At 41.9% G+C, this 23638-nt stretch overlaps 2 protein-coding genes across 2 annotated transcripts in view; one reads left to right on the top strand and one right to left on the bottom strand.

Moving 5' to 3' along the window:
* Window positions 1-9256, bottom strand: part of LOC126176158 (uncharacterized) — a 182804-nt gene extending 173548 nt beyond the window's left edge. Inside the window, exons 1-2 of the mRNA XM_049923300.1 lie at window positions 9134-9256; window positions 8866-9055 (exon numbers count right to left, since the gene is read on the bottom strand). Of these exons, the coding sequence (XP_049779257.1) occupies window positions 8866-9055; window positions 9134-9256 (313 nt within the window). The remainder of the gene's footprint in view (window positions 1-8865; window positions 9056-9133) is intronic.
* Window positions 9257-9635: 379 nt separating this feature from the next.
* Window positions 9636-23638, top strand: part of LOC126177131 (negative elongation factor A-like) — a 159358-nt gene continuing 145355 nt past the window's right edge. Inside the window, exon 1 of the mRNA XM_049924400.1 lies at window positions 9636-9860. Coding sequence (XP_049780357.1) covers window positions 9651-9860 — 210 coding nt within the window. The 5' untranslated portion in view covers window positions 9636-9650. The remainder of the gene's footprint in view (window positions 9861-23638) is intronic.

Below are 23638 nucleotides of genomic sequence, written 5' to 3'. Positions count from 1 at the left end.
ATAGTAAAAATGGCAGAATTAAGTCTTTGAACAAGATCCAGAATGTGGGCTTTACACGATTGTTTACTATCTACCTGAACACCTAGAAATTTGAACTGTTCGTTTTCACCAATCGTATGCCCATTTGGTGAAATTAAAACGCCAGGTTTTGTTGAATTGTGTGTTAGAAACTGTAAAAACTGAGCCTTCCTGTGATTTAGCATCAGTTTATTTTCTACAAGCCATGAACTGAAAACAAGCGAATGTTGCACACAACATCCTTTACTACAAAACTAGTGTCATCAGCAAACAGAAATATTTTAGAGTTAACCGCAATACTAGAGGGCATATCATTTACATAAATGCAGAACAGGCGTGGCTCCCAACACTGAGACGTGGGGCAGCCCCTACTTGACAATAACCCACTCAGACCCCACATCACAGCCATTCTCAACACTGTGAATAATGACCTTTTGCTGTCTTGTTTCTAGAGTAAGAGGTGAACCAATTGTGAGCTACTCCCCGTATTCCATAATAGTCCAACTTCTAGAGCAATATTTTGTGACCAACACAATCAAATGCCTTAGTTAAATCAAAAAAATATGCCTATTGTTCAAAACTTTTTGTTTAACCCATCCAGTACCTCACAGAGAAAAGAGAATATAGCATTTTCAGTTGTTAAATGACTTCAAAGCCGAACTCTACATTTGACAGCAAATTGTGTGATATAAAATGATCAATTAGCCTTACATACACAGCCTTTTCAATAACTTTCGCAAACACTGAGGGCATAGAAATACGTCTAAAAATGTGTACATTATCCCTTTCTCACTTTTTACAAAGCGGCTTTACTACTACTTTAATCTTTCAGGAAACAGACCATTCTTAAAGGAAAAATTACAAATATGGCTAAATACAATGCTAAGACGTGCAGCACAGCACAGTACTTTAATATTCTGCTAGGCACTCCATCATATCCATGAGAGTCCTTAATCTCCAGTTATTTAATTATGGACTCAATCTCCCCCTTGTCTGTATCACAGAGGAGTATTTCAGACATCAATCTCGGAAAGGCATTTGCCAAGAGTGTTACATGATTCCCTGTAGAAACTAAATTTTTATTTAATTCCACCAGCAATGCTCATAAAATGAATGTTAAATAAAGTACATATATCCGACTTATCAGTAACAGAAATATTTGTACTACATACTAACTTTATATTATCGACCTTGTGCTGCTGACCAGACACTTTCTTCACAAATGACAATACGGTTTTAATTTCATCCTGTGGATTAGCTATTCTATTTGCATACCACATAGTCCTTGCCTTGCTAATAACATTTTAAGCACGTTTTTAACAGACTACTGTAGCTTGATTGTGTCTACTTCTAACATATTGATATAATTCCCACTTTGTTTTACAAGATATATCCTTATGCCACTAGTCAGACACCCGGGCTGCCTATCACTGCTAGTACCCTGTTTTGAACGTTCTAATGGAAAGCAGATCCCAAAGAGCATGAGAAATGTGTTAAGGAATGCATTATATTTATCATTTATGTTATTGGCACAATAAACATCCTGCCACTGTTGTTCCTTGACAAGGTTTAAAAAACTCTCTATTGCTTTTGGATTAACTTTCCTGCATAGTTCGTAATAATATGTGACATTTGTTTGAGTTCAAAAATCTTTTAGTGTTAAAATTTGTGCATCGTGGTCTGAAAAGCCATTCACCCTTTTACCCACAGAATGTCCATCTAGTAATGAAGAATGTATACAAAATATTGTTATGGCTGTGCTACTGTTTCCCTGCAGCCTAGTTGGAAAAACACAATCTGCATCAGATCATATGAATTTAGGATATCTACGAACATCTTTTTTCTTGCACCATCATATATAAAATTTATATTGAAGTCCCCATTTATAACTAATTTCTGGTACTTCCTATAAAGTGAATCAAGAACCCTATCAAGTTTGAGCATAAATGCTCTGAAGTCACTTAGGGGACCTATAAACAACAACAATTAGAAGTTTAGTTTCACTAAATTCAACTGCCCTTGCACAACATTTAAATATCTGTTCAGTGCAGTGCCGTGACATGTCTATGGACATATTTCATTAGAGGAAAAATAGATACCGCCTATAGTAAAATTAGAGAGGCATTTGGGGAAAAGAGAAGCAGATGTATGAATATCAAGGGCTCAGGTGAGAAACAAGTAATAAGCAAAGAAGGGAAAGGTAGATAAACTTGAAGGCAATATTACAGGAAGGAAACTGGAAGAAGATGAAGATGAGATGGGCGATATGAGACTGAGAGAATAATTTGACAGAGCTCTTAAAAAAAAAAAAAATGCACGGGGCATAGACAATATTCCATTATAGCTACTGATAGCCTTGGGGCGATGTACTTCAGGACAATATTATGGAAATGGAAGAGGATGTAGATGAAGATGAAATGGGAGATATGATACTGTGTGAAGAGTTTGACAGAGCACTGAAAGACCTAAGTCGTAACAAGGCCCCAGGAGTAGACAACATTCGATTAGAACTACTGACAGCCTTGGGAAAGCCAGCCATGACAGAACTCTTCCATCTGGTATGCAAGATTTACAAGACAGGTGAAAGATCCTCTGACTTCCAGAAGAATGTACTAATTGCAATTCCAAAGAAATCAGTTGCTGACAGATGTGAAAATTACCAAACTACCTGTTTAATAAGTCATGGTTGCAAAGTATTAACACGAATTCTTTCCAAAAGAATGGAAAAACTGGTAGACACTAACCTTGGCGAATATCAGTTTGGATTCCGGAGAAATGTATAAACACATGAGGCAATACTGACCCCACGACTTATCTAAGAAGATAGGTTAAGGAATGGAATATTCGCTTTGAAATGTTGAAGGTAGCAGGGGTAAAATACACGGAGCAAAAGGCTATTTACAACTTACAAAGAAACAAGATGGCTGTAATAAGAGTGAAGGGATATGAAAGGGAAGCAGTGGTTGGGAAGGGAGTGAGACAGGGTTGTAGCCTCTCCCCGATGTTATTCAATCTATATATTGAGCAAGCAGTAAAGGAAACAAAAGAAAAATTTGGAGTAGGTATTAAAATCCATGGAGAAGAAATAAAAACTTTGAGGTTCGCCGATGACACTGTAATTCTGTCAGAGACAGCAAAGGACTTGGAAGAGCAGATGAACGGAATGAACATTGCCTTGAAAGGAGGATATAAGATGAGCATCAACAAAAGCAAAACGAGGATAATGGAATGTAGTCGAATTAAGTCGGGTGATGATGAGGGAATTAGATTAGGAAATGAGACACTTAAAGTAGTAAATGAGTTTTGCTATTTGGGGAGCAAATTAACTGATGATGGTCGAAGTACAGAGGATATAAAATGTAGACTGGCAATGGCAAGGAATGTGTTTCTTAAGAGAAATTTGTTAACATCGAGTATTTAAGTGTCAGGAAGTCGTTTCTGAAAGTATTTGTATGGAGTGTAGCCATGTATGGAAGTGAAACATGGACGATAAATAGTTTGGACAAGAAGAGAATAGAAGCTTTCGAAATGTGGTGCTACAGAAGAATGCTGAAGATTAGATGCGTAGATCACATAACTAATGAGGAGGTATTGAATAGAATTGGAGAGAAGAGAAATTTGTGGCACAACTTGACTAGAAGAGGGGTTGGTTGGTAGGGCATATTCTAAGGCATCAAGTGATCACCAATTTAGTATTGGAGGGCAGCGTGGAGGGTAAAAATCGTAGAGGGAGACCAAGAGATGAATACACTAAACAGATTCAGAAGGATGTAGGTTGCAGTAGGTACTGGGAGATGAAGAACCTTGCACAGGATAGAGTAGCATGGAGAGCTGCATCAAACTGTGGACTGAAGACCACAACAACAACAACTGAAAGATAACAATGCTAACCTAAATTTTCTTAATTATGGCTTCATTTGTAAATGCAAAATATTGTGAACATATATTGGACAAGCATGACCTACTAGTAAACAAATGAAATAATAAATTTTATGAGATTTAATGTATTATGCGAAATCACTTATTAGATACCATTGGAATTACGGAACTTTCAAAACAGGAATATAAAACAAAAGGGTTGTTTTATTTCAGTAATCCCCCAAAGAGGTTTGGGTATCTGTGAGAGCCAAAGCTCTTCTTTAGAAAGAAAAAGTTTTGCTTTCAATCAAGGGTTTTTCAGGTATCGCTTTACCTGAAAATTCCAATCTGCATCATCTCCCAAACTATTGGTAGATAAAACATGTACACCAAAAAAACATATACATATGGAAAGATCAAATGTCATAAAAAATATTAGAACTTACATAACTGGATTAACATTTTAAGGTATTATTTCATAATATTCATAAGAATAGTTTCTTTATCATTTATCAGTCATACTCATTGGGATAATTTGTCCCTGACAAAAATGCTGACAAACAGTTTTATCAATGCAATGGCTTTCATTGTAAGTTATGTGCCAGACCATGTTCTAATCTAACACAAAATAATCAAGATCCTTCCTCTTAGACAACATTAAGATAAAATATGACAGTGTAATGCAAATTAGATAATCCAATGACAAACTGGTCAGCTTTTGATAAAAACTGACAACACATATGCAAATTAAGACCAACTTTAGATAAATCTTTCATTATTATTCTCACAGCAAAAGCATATTTGAGGTTCTACTGCATCTCATAGAAAACCTTGGAAGTAAATGCAGGCATATGTGGTGGAGGAGCTGAGACTGTCGTAATTCTAACTGGTGTGCTAATCTGTGTGATTTCCAGGTGCCTTGAATAAGTGTCAAATGAACGATGAACCTTGTTTATTTGTGTGGATGCAAGAAAATGGAAGCTCAACTGTAATTTCAAGGAAGTGCTACGTCCTTAATAGATGCAGTATAATGTTTAATCAATGTGACGAACAACAACAGAAGGATAATGGAATATAGTTGAATTAAATCAGATGATGCCAAGGGAATTAGATCAAGAAACAAAACACTTAAAATAGTAGACGAATGTTGCTTTTTGGGCAGCAAAATAACTGACGATGGCCGAAGTAGAGCGGATATAAAATGTAGACTGGCACTGGTGAGAAAAGCATTTCTGAAGAAAAGAAATTTGTTAACAATGAATATAGCTGCAAATGTTAGGAAGTCTTTTCTGAAAGTATTTGTATGGAGTGTAGCCATGTATGAAAGTGAAACTTCAACAGTTTAGATAAAAAGAGAATAGAAGCTTTTGAAATGTTGTCCTACAGAAGAATGTTGAAGATTAGGTGGATAGATCACATAACTAATAAGGAAGGCTGAATAGAATTAGAGAGGCACAACTTGACCAAGAGAAGAGATCAGTTGGTAGGACACATTCTATGACATCAAGGGATCACCAATTTATTGGGAAGTGGGTGGAGGTAGAAATGGCTGAGGAAGATCAAGAGACGAATACAGTAAGTGGATTCAGAAGGATGTATGTTGCAATTGTTATTCGGAAATGAAGAGGCTCACACAGAACAGAGCAGCATGGAGAGCCACATCACACCAGTCTTCAGACTGAAGTCCACAACAACAATAGATCATAGATATAACATTCTGGGGAAATATTACAGAAATGGAAAAAGTTTTTAAATTACAAAAATCAGCCGTGAAGTTGATCTGTGATTTTACAAATTGGACGTTATGTAGGCATGTATTCAAGGCCTTTGAGATATTCACACTCAAAAGTAAGTACAGTTCCTCACTGATATCTATAATGAACCACCAAAAACTTTTCCAAAAAACTGTGATTTTCACAATCATGACACAAGACAGAAGCAAAGCCTTCACAAAGATTCAGTAACTCTCAACAGAGCAGAAAAAGGAGTTAACCAGTCTGGAATAAGAATTTACAATAGGGTCCAACTGAATATTAAAAAGGACATCGACAACCCTCATCTATTCAAGAAGAAATTTAAACCGTACCTCATAAATCATACTGTATATAATTTAAATTAATTTCTAGAGCTTCAAGTTTTGAGTAAGATGTGTTATATCCAAATTTTATTTAGCATCCATGTATCTCATCATTATAAAATGATACAGGTTGTGTCATAGATGACCTTACACAGATAAGAGGGCTATGATGAAGGAAATTAGCTGCTCTATTCTGCATAAGCTGCCCTATTCTGCATGCTGATGGTTCAAGTATCCCGTGACACTACGAACACTCTTGCTAATTAGCAGGTGAGTTCTTTTCTGGTGTAGAATTTTTATATTCTTTCAATTTCCTTTGGTAGTTCACTGAACAGAATTTTAGGTTGATACAGAATACTTTGCTTTTGTGTGAGAGCCTCTATGAAAATTGTCTGTTTTCTCATTTTGTAATTGTGGACTTACGGCTGTTTGACACAAAATGTTCCTCATGTGCCTGCAGAAACCAATTACTTTCATAATTATACATACATGGTAGGGTCATGATTTTTTTAGTTCATTGAAAATGATGTAATTTATATGCTAATGATGTAATTTTGTGGGTCTTGTATGTATACCATCTGCAGTAGGCCATTTTGTTTTTCTTGAAGACCTGCATGTAATATTGTATTCCTACTATTATAGTACAATATTGTTTGCTTTTCTTCTTTTTTGTCTATATAATATTGTATTTTTGACTTGTCCTTCATTACAACACTTTTGACAGAATTTAACTTAGTGCAACCAAATAAAACTCAAACTATCAATCAACTACATACATAACGTCTGTGGCCAAAAGTCTTAATAATAGTGATATAAACTTTGATAGACGTCAGGAAAATCTACAAGAACATCACTGATTGGAATTTTTCACACCATTCTGTTTTCCAAATGCAAGAGTAAGCAGTGAAATATTTTCAGCTATGTAAGTGCCAGTCAACAATGGTTTCATAATTGTTGCCAAATCGCTTATTATTTATAAAAGCAAAACGCATCTGGAGTTACATTGCCCCGCGCATTACGCCGCTCGACTCGCTGCGACGCACATCGTCTCGCGCACGCCAACGCCATGGCTGGGAAGCAAGATTGCCGCCGCATTGGAAGTGCTCATCAATGCGATGGGCTCACCGGCGGCCGCCAACGGCAGCCACGGCGCAAGCGAACGCAGCGGAACGGGACGATGCTCCAGTGCTACAACTGTCAGCAGCTGGGGCACACCGCGCGCGGATGTAAGAATGCCGTCGCGTGCTTAAAGTGCGCGGCGGCTCACGACACCCGCAGCTGCACGAAACCTCGTGAGGTGGCCTACAGCTGCGCGAACTGCGGCGGACCACACGCCGCCAACTCGCGTAGCTGCGGCTACCTCCGCAAGTCACGCCGTCCACCCACCGCACCACACCCTGCGGTGCCGTCAAGCGCCTCGTCGGCCGTCCCGCTCCGGCGTGGGGTGCGGGCCGCGCCGACGTGAGGCCGCCACCGATGAAGCTCTGGCCGGCTTCCAAGCCGCCTTTGCGGCCGAAAGGGCCGCACTGAAGGAAGAGCTCGCAGCAGTCCATCGCCAGCTCCAACAGCTACGCGATGAGCTGCGGGCTATCAAGAAGAAGCCGCCAGTTCCCGCCGCCGCCCCCGCCGTGAGTCGTCCGGTGGGGGTCGACGCGGCCACGCAAACAACCGCCGCTCCCCCTCCGCAGCAATGCAGGAGGTGGCGCCCATGGAAACGGAGGATGTGCCGCCTGAGCTGCCCCCTTCCAAGGTGGTAGCCGCAAGCAAGGGCGCCAAGGCGCCTCCTGACTCCTCGCAAGTCGAGAAGCCAACGAAGAAGAGGAGGATTTGCCTACCATTTCCTGACATGACCAACGTACAGGTCGTCCTGAAGAACATTGCCGCGACACTGAAGGACCCCTATTCAGGCCAACCATACCCCTTCACCCCGCCAGACCAGCCCACACCTCCCCTCCCCCACCGACCGCTCCATCGCACGTACCCATATCGTTTCGCGTTGATGGAAGTGCTCACGAAGAAAGAACTAGCCGTGATAAATTCACAACCCGTTTTCACGCCTTCCCAGTGGGACGACCTAGTAGATATCATCGATCGATTTGTGAACGAAGAGTTCCGGTCTGGCAGGAGGAAGATGACTGCCGAAGCTGTGGAAGCCATGGAAGAAATCGCACGCAAACAACGTCAGTCCCAGTAATGAAATCCGTGCGAGGCCAACACCACTGTAGCGAGTAGCGGAGACTTGCCACCACCACCGGCCAGTCACTTAGGCCGTTCGTTTTCCATCTCTCACACTATCCCTCTCACTATCCTTTAATCTTTCTTTTATTTTAATTAAAAAAAAAAAACGCACAGCACAAAAGCCAAGACCAAAAACACCCACCATGTCACCTTTTATGACCACCACACCATTTAAGAAGGAGAAGCGCATAAAGCGCTAGAACTTCGCTCCCAGAAGAGGGTCCATCCCTCAGCCTTGTGTGAAGTGAAGTGAGTTACATTGCAGTCAACTCAAGACAGATAATCTATAACAACAAATGTTAACAACTGCTGCGGAAGATGGCCACACAAACAAACTGCTTATTACTATATTTAGCTCTCTAGGGGAAAACAATCTTGGGAGTCTGGGGAATAAAATTTTTATTGATGTCAACAAAAAGTAATCATTACGATGGTGTATACACGATTACTGGCCCTGGAATATGAAAGCAACACAACACTCGAATAAAGGATAGTAAGTTTTTGGTGCCTATTTTGTTGACATTTACTTGATCATGAGATGTAACATCAGTCACAAAATTACTAGTGTGACTGTATTGTCTGCAACAAACTTAGGCTATTATTGAAACTTTGAATAAAACATTGCAACATAAGGCTAGTTTAGCTTTTTTGTTAGCTTTGGTATTGTAACCTACCTAACTCTAAAGGTAGTTTTCTGATCATGTTTCCTTGTAAAAGAATAACTTCCAGAAACGGATGATTTCCAATAGTTCTTGGTAGTTCTGTCAAATGGTTATTTCTAACGTCGAGCCATTTTAAGGAGTTTAGACGTTGAAACAAACAGTCCGGTAAAGTTTTCAATGCGTTGTTGTTTAAATACAGAAACTGCAGGAAGCAGAACATTTCAGTTATTTCATGGTAACAGTAAACAAAAGCCGAACAATGCAAGATCATGCACATTACCTTTAGAAATTTAAAATGATTCAAAACACAATCTGGGACTTCCTCCAGGCTACTGTTACTAAAATCTGCGTGATTAGTATTGTGATCCCTGTCACACTTCTGTGCTGAAATTATATTCTGCATGTCGGTGTTCTGATTATTAATATTAACTACTTGTGTATGAAAATATTATGCCGCCTTCACAAGAGAAACCTTGTCTTACAGTACACAGTTTCACTCCATTCACAACAAACAAGATGTTTATAGTTCGGAGTCATGACGACAATTAAAAATTCCGCCAGAGTTCAATAACCAGTGAAGTCGTTTAAGTATTGGTCTTACATTTTTTTCATATATGAAGAGAGGTCCAGAGTAAATTTACAATATAAAATTTATGTATCTAATATTTTAAAAGAAATTTCGGTTTCATTTACATATTAAATTAGAAAAGTTGATATGTAGCTAGTATGTCAATGTGGACGTAGTACGTACGACTTATGCGATCCTAACGGCAGAACCCAGTATTATACCACTTAATATGGCGAATGTTAGGGACAGTGATACATCGTTGTGGCTTCACAATAAGCTTGGTACGTCAAATGATTCGTGGACGGGTGGATCAATTACCTCGCAGCTCAACCCCGAAGTTCTAAAAAACATTAAGGACTGTTTTCCTGACTTGCAAACACAAGTCAAGCTTAAATTACTTCTGTCATTCTTTCACATACCTCGAAGGAACGTAGACGAGGTATGGTTTACAATGCAGTGCGCTTAATAAGTTGTAAAATATATCGACGTAACATAGGCTGATAAGTGACGTAACGAATAAAAATGTTTTGCGATCAACTTGTGTTTGAAGCTGGAAGCCTTGGTGGAAGGAAGACAATAGAAGTGAACTGCAGTACAAACCAGTGTTACTGTAAACTAAGTAGTTAATGCAGTGAAGTTCTTATATAGCTTATTGGTTGTCGCCGTCTGCTTGATAAATGTGGCAATTGTTACTCCCAAAGTTTCTTTTCTTTGCAAAAGTAAACTGATTTTCTGCTTTGGTAGTGACAGCGATTTGCGAATTTAGATGTTCAGCTGTAATTATGTTATTTAAGTGTTAGGAAATAGCAGATGACACTGTCTTGAAGAACGATACGTGTATATAGATCGTTTCGTACTACATACTTTTAAGTTGTAGAGTTAAAAATTATACCCATTGAAATGCTTAACGGTCAAAGCTAAAGCTGCATGCACCAACTAAATTGTTTGTAAGTATTTATCTAGTGTTTTCACAGTCGTTTCCGGTTATATATGTAGTAAGATTTAGTTTGTTGTATTTTCAGTGCTTACGATTGGTTGTGATATTTTTGATATGCGCGCGCTGTGTGTGTGTGTGTGTGTGTGTGTGTGTGTGTGTTCTGCGACAGAAGTATATTACAGTAGCTGAAATATTTGTGCCGTCGAATGCCCAAAGCTTTACAGTTTACCAGTTGCTCATAAAAGTGAGTAACCGGTTATTTATTAGTCACAATCGCGTTTTCAAATTATATTTTTATAACCCTACAGGTAGTTGTGTGAATGTATATTATATTGACGTATGTAGCTGATCGAAAAACAGCCGGGGTTGCAATATTGAAATGCTATTCATCATGTGACTTACTCAAATGTTTGTTCTATTCTCGAAAGTGATTGTAGATACCCTCCATTTCGCCCCTTGTTATTGAAGCATGAATCAGCACTTCTGAATTCTATATATTTTATTGTGCACGATTAATTAACACAATGATCAGGTCACAAACACAGAACTGTCAAAACTCTAATGTCAAAGACTAAACATAGCCCTAATATGCTAATGTTTGTGTGTCTGCTGTCCAAAGCAGACTCTTTAAATGTTAATCCGGAATCTGTGCCTCCCACCTCCTGTACTGTACTCGTTGGCTAGTCATGGCACAGACTGCTGGTATCTCCAGTGTTCCTTTCCAATTTGCTTGCTGAGCCAAGGGTGACGCTTTCCCAGTCCCTCCATTGGTCTGCTTTGGAGTCAAGGGTACATTTTCTTCATTTTCCTCACAAACTATAGCAGTGTATGATGTAAGCAGATACGCTGGATTAACTCACTGAGTGACACGTTTTATGATTTGTTATATTGTAACTGTATTGTATGTTTGTCACATTTTGAAACCTGGAACAGAGCAGAGGACGGGGTTGTCAGAGCTGATGTACTGCATCCGTTCTTTCCGTTACATGAAAGCACGTTTCCAGATCTCTGTGTACGAAAATTGTATGTCCTCCATGGCACGATGCCAGCGAAAGATGCAGCCTGTATGTCTGGGTTGTTATTTACTGTAGGTAACATAGCAGTTCTGTCGTCCTCCGTATTTCTTGTGTTGGAAAACAAATGAAAACACCTGATTGTATGAGCGTAACATCTCACCAAATACCATCTGTGCTTTTGCTGCCTCTAATGTCCAGCTTACAAGCAGTGTGGAGGCTCAGTATAACCAGCAGCAGTGTGGAAGTCCAACTCTCTTCATAACACATAAGTACAGCTGTCAGTGTCCACTGCTGGCACTCTACCATCCTGTTGCTTGCTGAGTTGTGGCTAGTTGTGTGTTGGTGTTGGAACCCGCACAGTGTGGACAGCTCCACGAACAGTGTTGATTTGAACTGCTGTCCCCAATCTGTAGTAATGTGCAATGGACAGCTAAACTGTAATAGCCATGCTGTTAAAAAAAATCTTCCTATTGTCTGCCAAGACCCAACTGATTGGGACTGCCTCTGCCCATCAGGTGTATCTGTCAGTCGTGTCAAATATAGTTATATCCTTCTGATTAAGGCAGTGGATCCACACTGTTTGAATGTACATTGCATCTGGAAACTCTCCCACCAGCTTGTGTACATATTGGCTCACTTTACATAGGCATGCTATGCATGTTCTTGACAATATTCCTTTATGCTGGGCCACAGAAACCTTTTTGTCAACGGTTTTATGCTTGTTTTTGTGCCTGGATGGGCTCGTGTATTTATACTAACAAAAACCACTTTGCGTAACTTTTCTGTCATGCAGTGGCTGGGGGGCTGGTTTTGGAGAATCACGCTAAATTGTGTAGATAGCCCTTGAAAGTTGCACCAGTTCAAGTTTTAGGGCGTTAAACTGCTTTGTAAATATTCCTTCAACTGCCTGTCTAGAGCCTGTGTTGTGCTGAGTTGCTTGTAATCAAACTGTGCACAAGATGGCTCCAATTTGTGAGGAAAAAATCGGCTACTGCAGTCTTCACCCTTGCTATGTGCCATGTGCCCATGGTCAACTGGCCGATAAACTGAAGCTGGCAAATTGATGTGCGTAACAGCTATTGTTGTGTTTGCTACAGGCAGACGTTATAGATTTGTTGTGTGTAATGATTACAAGAGGCCTGGCCTCCACATAAGGGCAAAAGTGTTCCGTGGATTCGTAAATGGCCAATAGCTTCTGGTCATTGTGCCGCACCTGATTTTAGCCTCCTTGAGTTTACGAGAGAAAAAACCCAATATCTACCAGTGTCTTGCTGCATACTGATTGAGAGCTGTGCCGATTGCCTACAGGCTTCCGTCTACCACTATCGCTAATGGTTCATCTTGAACTGGATGGGGCAAAAAAAACTTATTTTTGCAAGCTGTTGCGTTGTCACATGACAGTGCTACCATAAGTTGTGTATGAACCTCTCTTGCTCCTGGTAGTCGTTGCAATGGCACATAACAGTTAATGCTGAGTAGTTGTCTTCCAAGGAGCAGTTCATACGAGCAAACCAGTTGCGTGTTTACTTGCAGTTACTCCTACTTCAGGCACTTGGGTTATGCCCGGCTCTGTTTAAAATAAAACAATAGCTCGATGTAGTCAAGTGGTTGAGCCATGTATGTCTGCTTTGATACCCCACAGCTAATTTGCTGCAAATAATAACCTGTAGCTGCGACCCTGCAGTCAAATAGCCTATGCTTTGGCTAGTATTGTAAGTTAATAAAATACACAGAACAACAAAATAAAAGTTAAATGAGTATTATCAAACATCCTATTCTAACTTCTGTAATTGATGTGGATTGCAGAGCATCATGTTGAATAATGTTTATTCAAGAAAGGACATGTCAAGTAAACTGAATGTAGTACTATGATATTCAATCAAAATATAGGCAGAAAATACCCTTATCAACTGCAGTAAAGCTAGGTTGAGTGTGTTAGGAGAATGGTGGCACAATCCCAAACTAAATAGCCATTAAAGATACACAAAACTAAGTTCCTTTCATAATCGCAGTACACGAAATATTCATCAGCACACAACAGTTCAGAGTTCAATATGACAATGCACAAATTAACATACATGATACAAAGAATCACAACTCATGCTCTGTCTATCCTCAGTTCTGTAAATCCAGCTCGACAATTGAATCACGCGTATTACTGCAGGCAGGTCTGCCTTCTTCAAGAACTCCATAAGGTGTCCAGAATTGCTACCTTGAGCTCTTCACTTGAAAAGTCCCAGTCTCCACTTAACTCCTATAGTGTTCTGCTATTATCTGTTTTTTCATTGGCTGAAGTCCAGCCCCACCAAAAATACATCGTCCTAAAACTTTATGGGCATGGTTTGATTCAAGTTGACCACTTCCTGAACTAAACTAATATATTACAACAATATTTAAGTAAAGAAAAATCATAAACATTTTTTGCACTCTGATAATTTATAATAAATATAAGTAATAAATAGGCCAGTATTCTTGCGCAAGTTTTCTCATGTTAACCCTTTCAGGTACATAAGAAAACTGAAGTGCTAGTGATTAAAATTTTTGTATCTCTGTGGTAACTGGAGGTTTTATAAACAAAATATGTTATTATTTCAAACATTTTTATTTCTACTGCTAAAAAAAAAAAAAAACTGGGATGTATTTGTCCCTGTGGTCCTTAAAGGACAGTTACAGAACACATTACACTTAATACATCAAAAAATTACAGAGGCTGTGTATATGTTGTCTATTTGATGTGAAATTCTGCAAAACAGTTTCTGCTTGAAGTAAAGCATAAATTAACACCACACTGTTAACAAATATTGTAACTGCTATTTTCAACACACTTTGAAGCACAATGAACACATCTCTTCCTTATGACTTATTTTATAATTTGGTGTTCTGGACTCTTTGGATTGCAACTGGTCTGCAACCTTCTTGATGTTTTTACCACTGTTGATAAATTCCTTTGTCGACTTGAATAATTTCCAATTAGATTTCTCGCAATGCATTGTCTGAACTCTAGGGATGATAGTGTTGATTTGAATCCTGATTCTTCTGCCAATTTTGAATATATTACATATGTATTGTTTACACCAATGTCAAGAAGATCAAAGGAAATTCTCAGGTAATACTTAATCTTTGCCTTCCTGTCAATCTCATGTCACTTTCTTCTGGTCCATAAGGTCCACCCCTCCCATCCACTTGTTGTACTTTTTTATCATAAGAGGACACTGAACATTGATCTTTTCAGAAGAATGACGCCTCTTCACTGTCGTACATGGTATTGGGGAAATAAAATTAGTCAGTAGAAAAACTGGCTTGTTATCCATCCATTTGAGGATTGTCAGACCATTGCTATTGAGACTGTATGAATCACATCTTTTCATTTCCTTGTCTGGAGGGAATGTCTTTGGAATGTTTTTATGATTGATGTGCACTGTTCCACATGATCTGATATTTTGTAAACCAAGGTAATACTGCAAAGCTGGAGAGTTAAAAAGTTATCTATGTAAATTTCACATCCCAGTCTGGATAGTGATTTTGTCAGTTGCAGAACTACTGACCCACCAAGCCCTACTTCAGGACCTGCCCCCCCCCCCCCCCTTTTTTTTTTTTTTTTTTCCCCCACATTTTGAAACTCCATTTGACTGGCTTATTTTTGACATACTGTCGCATAATATTATGTCCTTTGAATCTGATCATATGTTCATCTACAGATTGAGTCCTAGTTGCACTAAGAGATTCCTGGAAGGTTTTGTTCAAATGGGTAATTACAGGTCTCACTTTGTATGTGCGGACTTCCTTTATTGACTGATCTGCATTGTTGGAAAAATGTAAGTACTTTCGAATCTCTTCAAACCGATGTAGTGGCATAATCTGAGCTATATAAGGAACATCTAAATCGGGTTCTGTTGCCCAGTAGCTTCTAAATGTAGGCAAAATATGGTACCCCATTAGCAGGTTCATACGAAGACATGCCTTGATTTCATCTTCATTTGTGCTGAATGTGTTGCCTGATTGTTCTGCATACCGAATACTTTCAGGCATTAATATATCATGCAGCAAATCTTTTAGACCAATAGTGGAAGAAAAAAATTTCAAATAGCCGTGGCATTTCATGATTTTCACTGACACTAAACAAAAGCACTTTCCCAAATTCATGATTCATGTTGCCACTGAACTGTCTTGGTTGGTAAGTTCTGGACCATTTAAATTCTGGTAAATCTGGAAGGGAATCAGGTACCTCAGCATTTGGTTCTGATATTTCGTCTGTATGCCTTCTTTTGCTCAGTGGGCTACGTATTTCTTTTTCAGGATCTTCTATAATAACATGTTCTCTTTCATCTTCCATATCTCCTTCAAGAAAAATTTTATCTTCTTCATCCAGTAACAGGTTATCTTCCTCATCACTACTGCAAGCCACCAAAATCTGCATAACATTTTCATCAGTGATGAAAAATTCTCTTTTTCTGGAGCACATGACCTAAAAGCAGATTTGAAATTTTACCAGTAAAATTTTTTTCCGATTATTTAATAAAATGAAAGATAATATATTTTCAACCGAATTTTAAATACCATTCCGCTTGTATTTTTACGTGATAGTAACGATTTCATGACATTCAAAAACAAATTCACAAATTACCATTGTGGTACATTGGGACAACTAAGTCCCAAAGAATGAAAATAAAGATTTCCACTGATGACATACAGTTATTTTCTAAATGAATGGCCTAAGTAAAAGAGAAACTTACTTGAATATACTTTCAAACTGTGACAGTAAGGCAGAGAACACAATACGCACACAATAAGTGAATAAATTTGTGTGTCTGCTCAAAGTGAGAAGCACCAACAATAACCAACGACTAATGGTAGTTATAGTAATGTTGCCACCAAAGATGTACGATATTAAAGAAAACAAATGTCTCTGCTTCAAGTAGAGCATCTGCAGCACATCAACTGTGCTTACAGTCCAATTAGTAAGGTGATTTATATGTGGGACAAATGTGTCCCATGTACGTGAAAGGGTTAAATGACTACAGATTGTCCTTATATATTGTTTAAATATTTGGCATAATCCATATCACTTCAGGTAGGGGGGTTACCTTCGTAGTCTCGGATGTTATTGAATTTAGCATATGTTAAAATTCAAGAGTACATAAGAAACACACATTTTTTGTTTTCTCCAAAAAAATTCCTGCCCCTAGATACAGGCCTCCTAAGATGACACTGCGAACACCATTTTGAAGATGTGAATTTAAAAAAAAAAAAGTTAAAATGCTGTATGTCTGTAACAGTTTTAGATATTTTGTTAAAGTTGTTTTTTTTTTTTTTTCTGAAAGATAATGGCTTTAAGATTGCAATGGTATCCTCCATTTGGACATATCTGTCAAAGTTCTTCTACTGTCACCTTTTGAATTTTTTTTATAATTTACAGATTTTTTCCCCCAAAAATGCCAATCCAGAAAAGTTAGATTTTTTTCTGCTGGCCCCCTGCGGGCTTGATAGTTAGAATAGGCCCGAGGTATTCCTGTCGTAAGAGGCAACTAAAAGGAGTCTCACACCTTTCGCCCTTTATGTAATGGTCCCCTGCAGGGTTTGACCTCCATTCTTCAAAATTTTCCTGAAGAGTGAGCCAATTGGGGAAGGGCACCTTACATGATGCATCATGTCCATCGTGAATTGAGATCTTTAGCCCACTTCCTCATCAAGACATTGCAGTCCCACTCATTTTCCATCTCGTGGGCGAGGACTCCTTCCTGGGTGCATTTTCCTCCACCCACTATGCAGCACCATTTTCTGCACTGCCAATGACCGTAGATTTCTTTGCACCTCATATCTAGCACGGTAGCCAGTCCGTTGTGGTGGGGCCACCATGTTCCCTGTTAGTTGTAGCCCCTGACTACACAGGGATTGCTCTGCTGATGCCTGCGCTGTTAACTCCCCAAGTATGCCAAGGACTAGATGCCTGTCATCCTGGGGCATCGGGACTCCCGGCAATGGCCATCCTGCCAGGTGACCTTTGCTGCGGCTGGGTGCCGCCCGTGGAGAGGGCCCCTGGTCGAAGTGTGGCATCAGGGCGGATGACGCATGAAGCATACCATGTCATCACTTGTTGGTGATCAAACGCCAGCAGTCTAGGAATTCCAAGTCTTAGTACAATGCAAGGAAGTATGATCCTAAATCGTTTCCCTCCCTGGCCACACCATAGGAGGAACGCCAGGGTAAAGATGGCAGCGAACCTTATTCACCCGGTGTCTCGTATGTACGAGAGCTGATGGGGATTCCTCAGTGTCGATGAAGCCTCAGTTTTTGGTAGAGCATTTAAAGGACAAGTTTGGGGAGATGGAGGGCTTGTCCAAAATGAGATCTGGGTCAGTCTTGATCAAAACAGAATTCATTACTCACCTGTGACAAGCTAGGGGATGTTTCTGTTTCCATCACGCCTCATAAGAGCTTAATATGGTCCAGGGAATTATATTCCACACAGACCTTCTTTTGCAATCCGATGACGGGCTGTGTGCCAACTTAGTGATGAGGAGTCCATTTCATGTGGCACGTCCATCGGGGGTCCGAGGGATAATTAGGTTGCCACCGGTGCCTTCATCTTGACCTTAGAGGGTGACACATTGCCCGAGAAGTTCAAGTTGATGGTCTACCACTGTGACATCAAGCCATAGTCTCTCCTGCGATGCGCTGCTGGAAGTTCAGCCAAATGTCTTTCTGCTGTGCTTCCAGCGTCACATGTTGAGATTGTGGACGTCCATCACATCCCAATACTCCACGTGCCCTGCATCCCATTTGTGTCATCTGCGGAGAGCATCATTCACCTTGCTCGACAGGCTGCAGGATTTTACAGAAAGAGAGGAAAATCATGGAATGTAAGACCCTGGACCAGCTGATCCACTCTGAGGCTAAGAGGAAATTTGAGTGCCTACTTCCTGTGGCTATGACCTCCTATTACGCCCGCACCACCTACTTCGGGAGCAACCCCCCCGCCCCCCAACTATCAGGATTATCAGTCACCATTTCTGTGCTGGAGAACTGTAAGTCTTCTTTGGCTCCTCTCGCTAGGAAGGGTTCTCTTGGGTCACGTCCTTCCCAAGTTTCTGCTAGTGGGAAAGATGATACCCGCCAGTGGCTGAAGAGCCCAAAAACAGCTGGTTGTAGGGCTTCAAGCTTGTCCTCTGTCCCGGAGACTGAATCAGTCCTCCCAGCCATGGAAACCCAAGAAACAGTGAGAGAAATCCAAAAAGAAGATCCCCCAAGACCAAGGGAATTGCAGTGGTACCCAAACCATCAATACCTACAAGCTCTGCGTCTGCAGATGAGGTGGAGATTCTGGCGTCCGCTGAGAACCTAGATCTCGCCGGACCCTCAGACACAATGGATATAGACTGCTCAGGCAAAAAGTCAGTGGCAGCAGGTGACCCTGAGGCGTAAACTGCCTCAATGAATGTTCCATGGCTTCTCAGTCTCATGACGACATCATCCTGTAGTGAAATTGCAGCGGTTTAACTGCACTGCACTGATTGATCAACTCCGTAAACCTTTCCTATTTTTGGAAGATTTTCACGCTCATACTCCCTTGTGGGGTGGCACCGCACCTACTGGCTGAGGCAGAGATGTTGAAAATTTACTGTCCCAACTCGACCTCTACCTCATAAATACTGGGGCTGCCACACATTTCAGTGTGGCTCCTGGTAGTTACTTAGCGATTGATTTATCAATTTGCAGCCCAGGAATTCTCCCATCTACACTCTGGAGAGCACATGATGGCCTGTGTGGTAGTGATCTTTTCCCCATCTTCCTGTCAGTGCCCCAGCATCAGGCCCATGGACGCCTGCCCAGATGGGCTCTAAACAAGGCGGACTGGGAAACTTTCACCTCTGTTGTCACCGTTAATCTCCCCCACACGGTAACATGGATGTGATGGTTGAACAGGTGACTACAACAATCGTTTTTGCTGCAGAAAATGCGATCCCTCACTTTTTAGGGTGCCTGGAGCCTCAGGCAGTCCCTTTGTGGTCGCCGGAAGTCGCTGAAGCAATTAAGGAGCATTGTCGAGCTTTTCTGCAACTAAGAAGCGTTGGCGGGCTCTACAGTGACATAAGCGGCACCCTTCCCTGGAGCACCTCATAGCCTTTAAACGGCTCCATGCCTGCATTCGCCAGCTTATCAAATGACGGAAGCAGGAGTGTTGGGAGAGATACGTCTTGACCATTGAGTGTCATAAGTCACCTTCCCAAGTCTGGGCAAAGATCAAATGAGTTTTCGGGTACCAGACCCCAACAGGTATTCCCGGTGTTAACATAAATGGCGTGTTACCTACTGGCGCAAACGCAATTGCCGTGCACTTTGCTGAGCACTATGCTCAATCCTCGGCGTCGGAGAACTACCCCCAAGCCTTTTGCACTCGCAAACAGTGGCTGGAAGAGAAAGTCCTCTTGTTCACTACACACCACAGTGAATCCTATAACATCCCTTCCCTTTTACAGTGTGGGAGCTCGTCAGTGCCCTAGCACATTGCCCCGACACATCCTCTGGACCAAGATCGGATCTACAGTCAGATGATTAAACATCTCTCATCTGATTACAAGTGACATCTCCTCGTGATCTTCAACCGGATCTGGTGTGATGGAGTCTTTCCATCGCAATGGTGGGAGAGCAGCATCATTCCGGTTCTCAGACCCAGTAAAAACCCACAAGAAGTGGGTAGCTATCGGTCCATCAGCCTCACCAATGTTCTTTGTAAGCTGCTGGAATGTATGGTGTGTCGGTGGTTGGGTTGGGTCCTGGAGTCACGTGGCCTACTGGCTCCATGTCAAGGTGGCTTCTGCCTGGGTCGCTCTACCACTGATGATCTTATGTCCCTCGAGTCTGCTATCCGAACAGCCTTTTGCAGACACCAACACCTGGTTGCCATCCTTTTTGGTTTATGAAAAGCGTATGACACGACCTGGCAACATCATATCCTTGCCACATTATACGAGTGGGGTCTCCGAGGCCCGTTCCCGTCTTTTATTCAAAATTTCCTTTCGCTTCGTACTTTCCGTGTCCAAGTTGATGCCTCCCATAGTTCCCCCCGTATCCAGGAGAAAGGGTTGCTGCAGGGCTCTGTATCGAATGTGTGTCTATTTTTAGTGGCCATTAATGGTCTAGCAGCAGCTGTAGGGCTGTCCATCTCACCCTCTCTGTATGCAGACGACTTCTGCGTTTTGAACTGCTCCACAAGTACTGGTGTTTCTGAGCGACGCCTACAGGGAACCATCCCGAAGGTGCAGTCATGGGCTCTAGCCCAAGGTTTCCAGTTTTCGGCCACAAAGTTTTGTTTTATGTACTTCTGTCGGCATCGTACCACTCATCCAGAACCAGAACTGTACTTTAATGACGATCCGCTCACTGTACACTGTAGTGGAGACATTGATTCTTAGGACTGGTTTTCGCCATCCAGTTGACTTGGCTTTTTCACCTTTGTCAGCTTAAGTATAAGTGCTGGCAGCACCTCAATGCCCTCTGCTGCCTGAGCAACACCAACTGGGGTGCAGATAACTCTACGCTGCTGCAGCTGTACAGAGCCTTGTTAAATCCCGCCTTTCCTATGGGAGTCTGGTTTATGGTTCATTGGCACCTTCAGCGTTGCGTTTACTCAACCCAGTGCGCCACTGTGCTGTTCGCTTAGCAAAAGGAACATTTAGGACGAGTCCAGTGACTAGCATTCTGGTGGAGGGCTGGAGTCACTCCATTGCAGGTTAGGCGTGCACAACTGCTGGCCAGTTACATTGTACACATTTGTAGTTCTCCTGTGCATCTGAATTAACCGTCTCCTTTTCCCACCCACAGCGGTTCATCTCCCGCATTGGCGACCCAGGTCAGGGCTTCCAATTGCAGTTCATGTCTGATCCCTTCTTTCCGAACTGGAGGCCTTACCTTTACCAACTATACTTGAGGTCCATTCATGTACACCACCATTTGGTATACCTAGGCCGCGGCTTGGCCTGGACCTTTCACATGGCCCTAAGGACTCGTTTAAGCCTGCAACTCTCTTCCTCTCGATTCTTCACATGTACCGAGGCTACGACGGGGTTTTCACTGATGGCTAAATGGCCGATGATCATGTCGGCTTCGCATATGTCCATGGAGGACATATGAACAGAATTCCTTGCCAATGGCTGCAGTGTTTTCACTGCCGATCTTGTGGCTATATCCCGTGCTCTTGAACACATTCGTTCGTGCCCTGGGGAGTTGTTTCTTCTATGTACTGACTCCTTGAGAAGCCTACAAGCTATCGACCCGTGCTACCCTCGTCATCCTTTGGTAGCGGCCATCCAGGAGTCCATCTATGCCCTGGAACGGTCCAGTCGTTCACTGGTGTTTGTATGGACCCCAGGTCACATCAGCATCCCAGGCAACGAACTTGCCGACAGGCTGGTCAAACAGGCTACACGGAAACTGCTTATGGAGATCGGCTTCTCTGCAACTGACCTGTGTTCAGTACTATGCCGCAAGGCTTTGCAGCTTTGGGTGACTGAATGGCATACCCTCAGCATGCACAACAAACAGCGTACCATTAAGGCAACTACAAGTGTGTGGAAGACCTCCACGCGGGCCTCTCACAGGGACTCTGTGGTTCTATGTTGGCTCCGCATTTGCCACGCTTGGGTGACACATGGCTACCTCCGCGCCCTGATGACGTGCCTGAGTGTCGGTGCAGTGCCTGGCTGATAGTGACCCGTATCGTGGTGAGCTGTCCTTTGGCTGCCCTGAGACGGACTCTTCAGTTACCGGACTCATTGCCATTAATTTTAGCTGACAACACCTCATCAGCTAATTTAGTTTTATGTTTTATACGTGACGGTGGGTTTTATCATTCTATATGTGTTTTAGCGCATGTCCTTTGTCCCTTTGTGTTCTCCACTCTAATGTTGTTAGGTTGGATGTTTTAATGTGTCGCAGAGTGGCTGGCTTTTCCTTTGATCCTCATGGTCGGCCAGCCACGGTCATCTGCTCTCTTGTTTTTATCCCTTCTGCCTGTTTCTTGCTTCTCTCTGTGTTTTTCTTTTCCTCTTTTGTCCATTGTAGTGTTGGTTGTCCTGCTGTTGTTCTTCTGATTTTTTCCTTTTTCCTGTGTTGTTCTTTCCCTTGTGTTATCATTTTACCGGGAACAAGAGACTGATGACCTCGCAGTTTGGTCCTTTCCCCCCCCCCTCCCTCCCTCCCTCCCTCCCTCCCTCCCTCTTTTAAACCTATCAATACTGGGTGGCTGACTAGCATGCCTAAACATGTGTGATGTTATAGTGTCGATGGTAAAAGTTCATGATTATCTGGAATCTTGTTAATTGTTAAAAATCCACTGGGCATAGTATGTTCATCATGATCTTGTATTTTAGTGGAAAGATTTCAGCCACTGAAACTTCATGACCAAGGAATGTCATTTGCTGTTATCACAGAGCGGACTTTGCTTCAATGACTATTATACTATATTTTTGTATGAATGTCATAAGTATATTTTGGAGAGGACCGAGTCCCACCATTGCAACCTGTGGGCCTCCTTATTAAGGACTTGAGCAGATGGACTAAATATAGAGATTAAGGGCTTATGGTCCCTAATTAGTTGGAATTTGGCCCCATAGAACAAAAAGTGAAATTTGGTGACCACATACACAATGGCCAGAATGTACTAGACCTGTGCCCCCCCCCCCTTGCGGGTCCGGGGATTAGAATAGCCCCAAGGTATTTCTGCCTGTCGTAAGAGGCGACTAAAAGGAGTCCATCCCCCTCATGGGGGTAGTTAGCGCCTGCGTCCGGAGACGGACGGTTCCACGACCTATAATTGTGGTCTTTTTGGTTTTTCACTTCTCGTTTCTTCCTTCCTTTGGTTGGTTCCTTTCTTTGCTCTTCTCCACCTCAATGTCTTCCTTGCTCTTTCCCCTGCAAAATCTCCTTGCCTTCTTATTGCCTTCTTCTCCTTGCCTTCTTATTGCCTTCTTCTCCTTGCCTTCTCATTGCCTTCTTCTCCTTGCCTTCTCATTGCCTTGTTCTCTTTGCCTTCTCTGGTCTCCACCTCGGCGTTTGAGACAGTCTGTCCTCTCTCTCTCTCTCTCTCTCTCTCTCTCTCTCTCTCTCTCTCTACCTCTCTCTCTCCTTTTTCCTCTTCTTCCTTCCTCCCTGTGCGTGCCTGAAGGCCGACCCACGCGTTCGCACGCGTAGCCGGTGACGGGGTAACGCGTAATACCCCGCCCTGGGTAGACATGTAAGGCACGCGCGTACCCCCTGGTAAAGGCC

This window comes from Schistocerca cancellata, chromosome 3, assembly GCF_023864275.1.
Source record: "Schistocerca cancellata isolate TAMUIC-IGC-003103 chromosome 3, iqSchCanc2.1, whole genome shotgun sequence".
Taxonomy (NCBI): domain Eukaryota; kingdom Metazoa; phylum Arthropoda; class Insecta; order Orthoptera; family Acrididae; genus Schistocerca; species Schistocerca cancellata.
The sequence above is the reverse complement of the archived record's forward strand: the minus strand, read 5'-3'. Positions and strand labels throughout refer to the sequence as shown.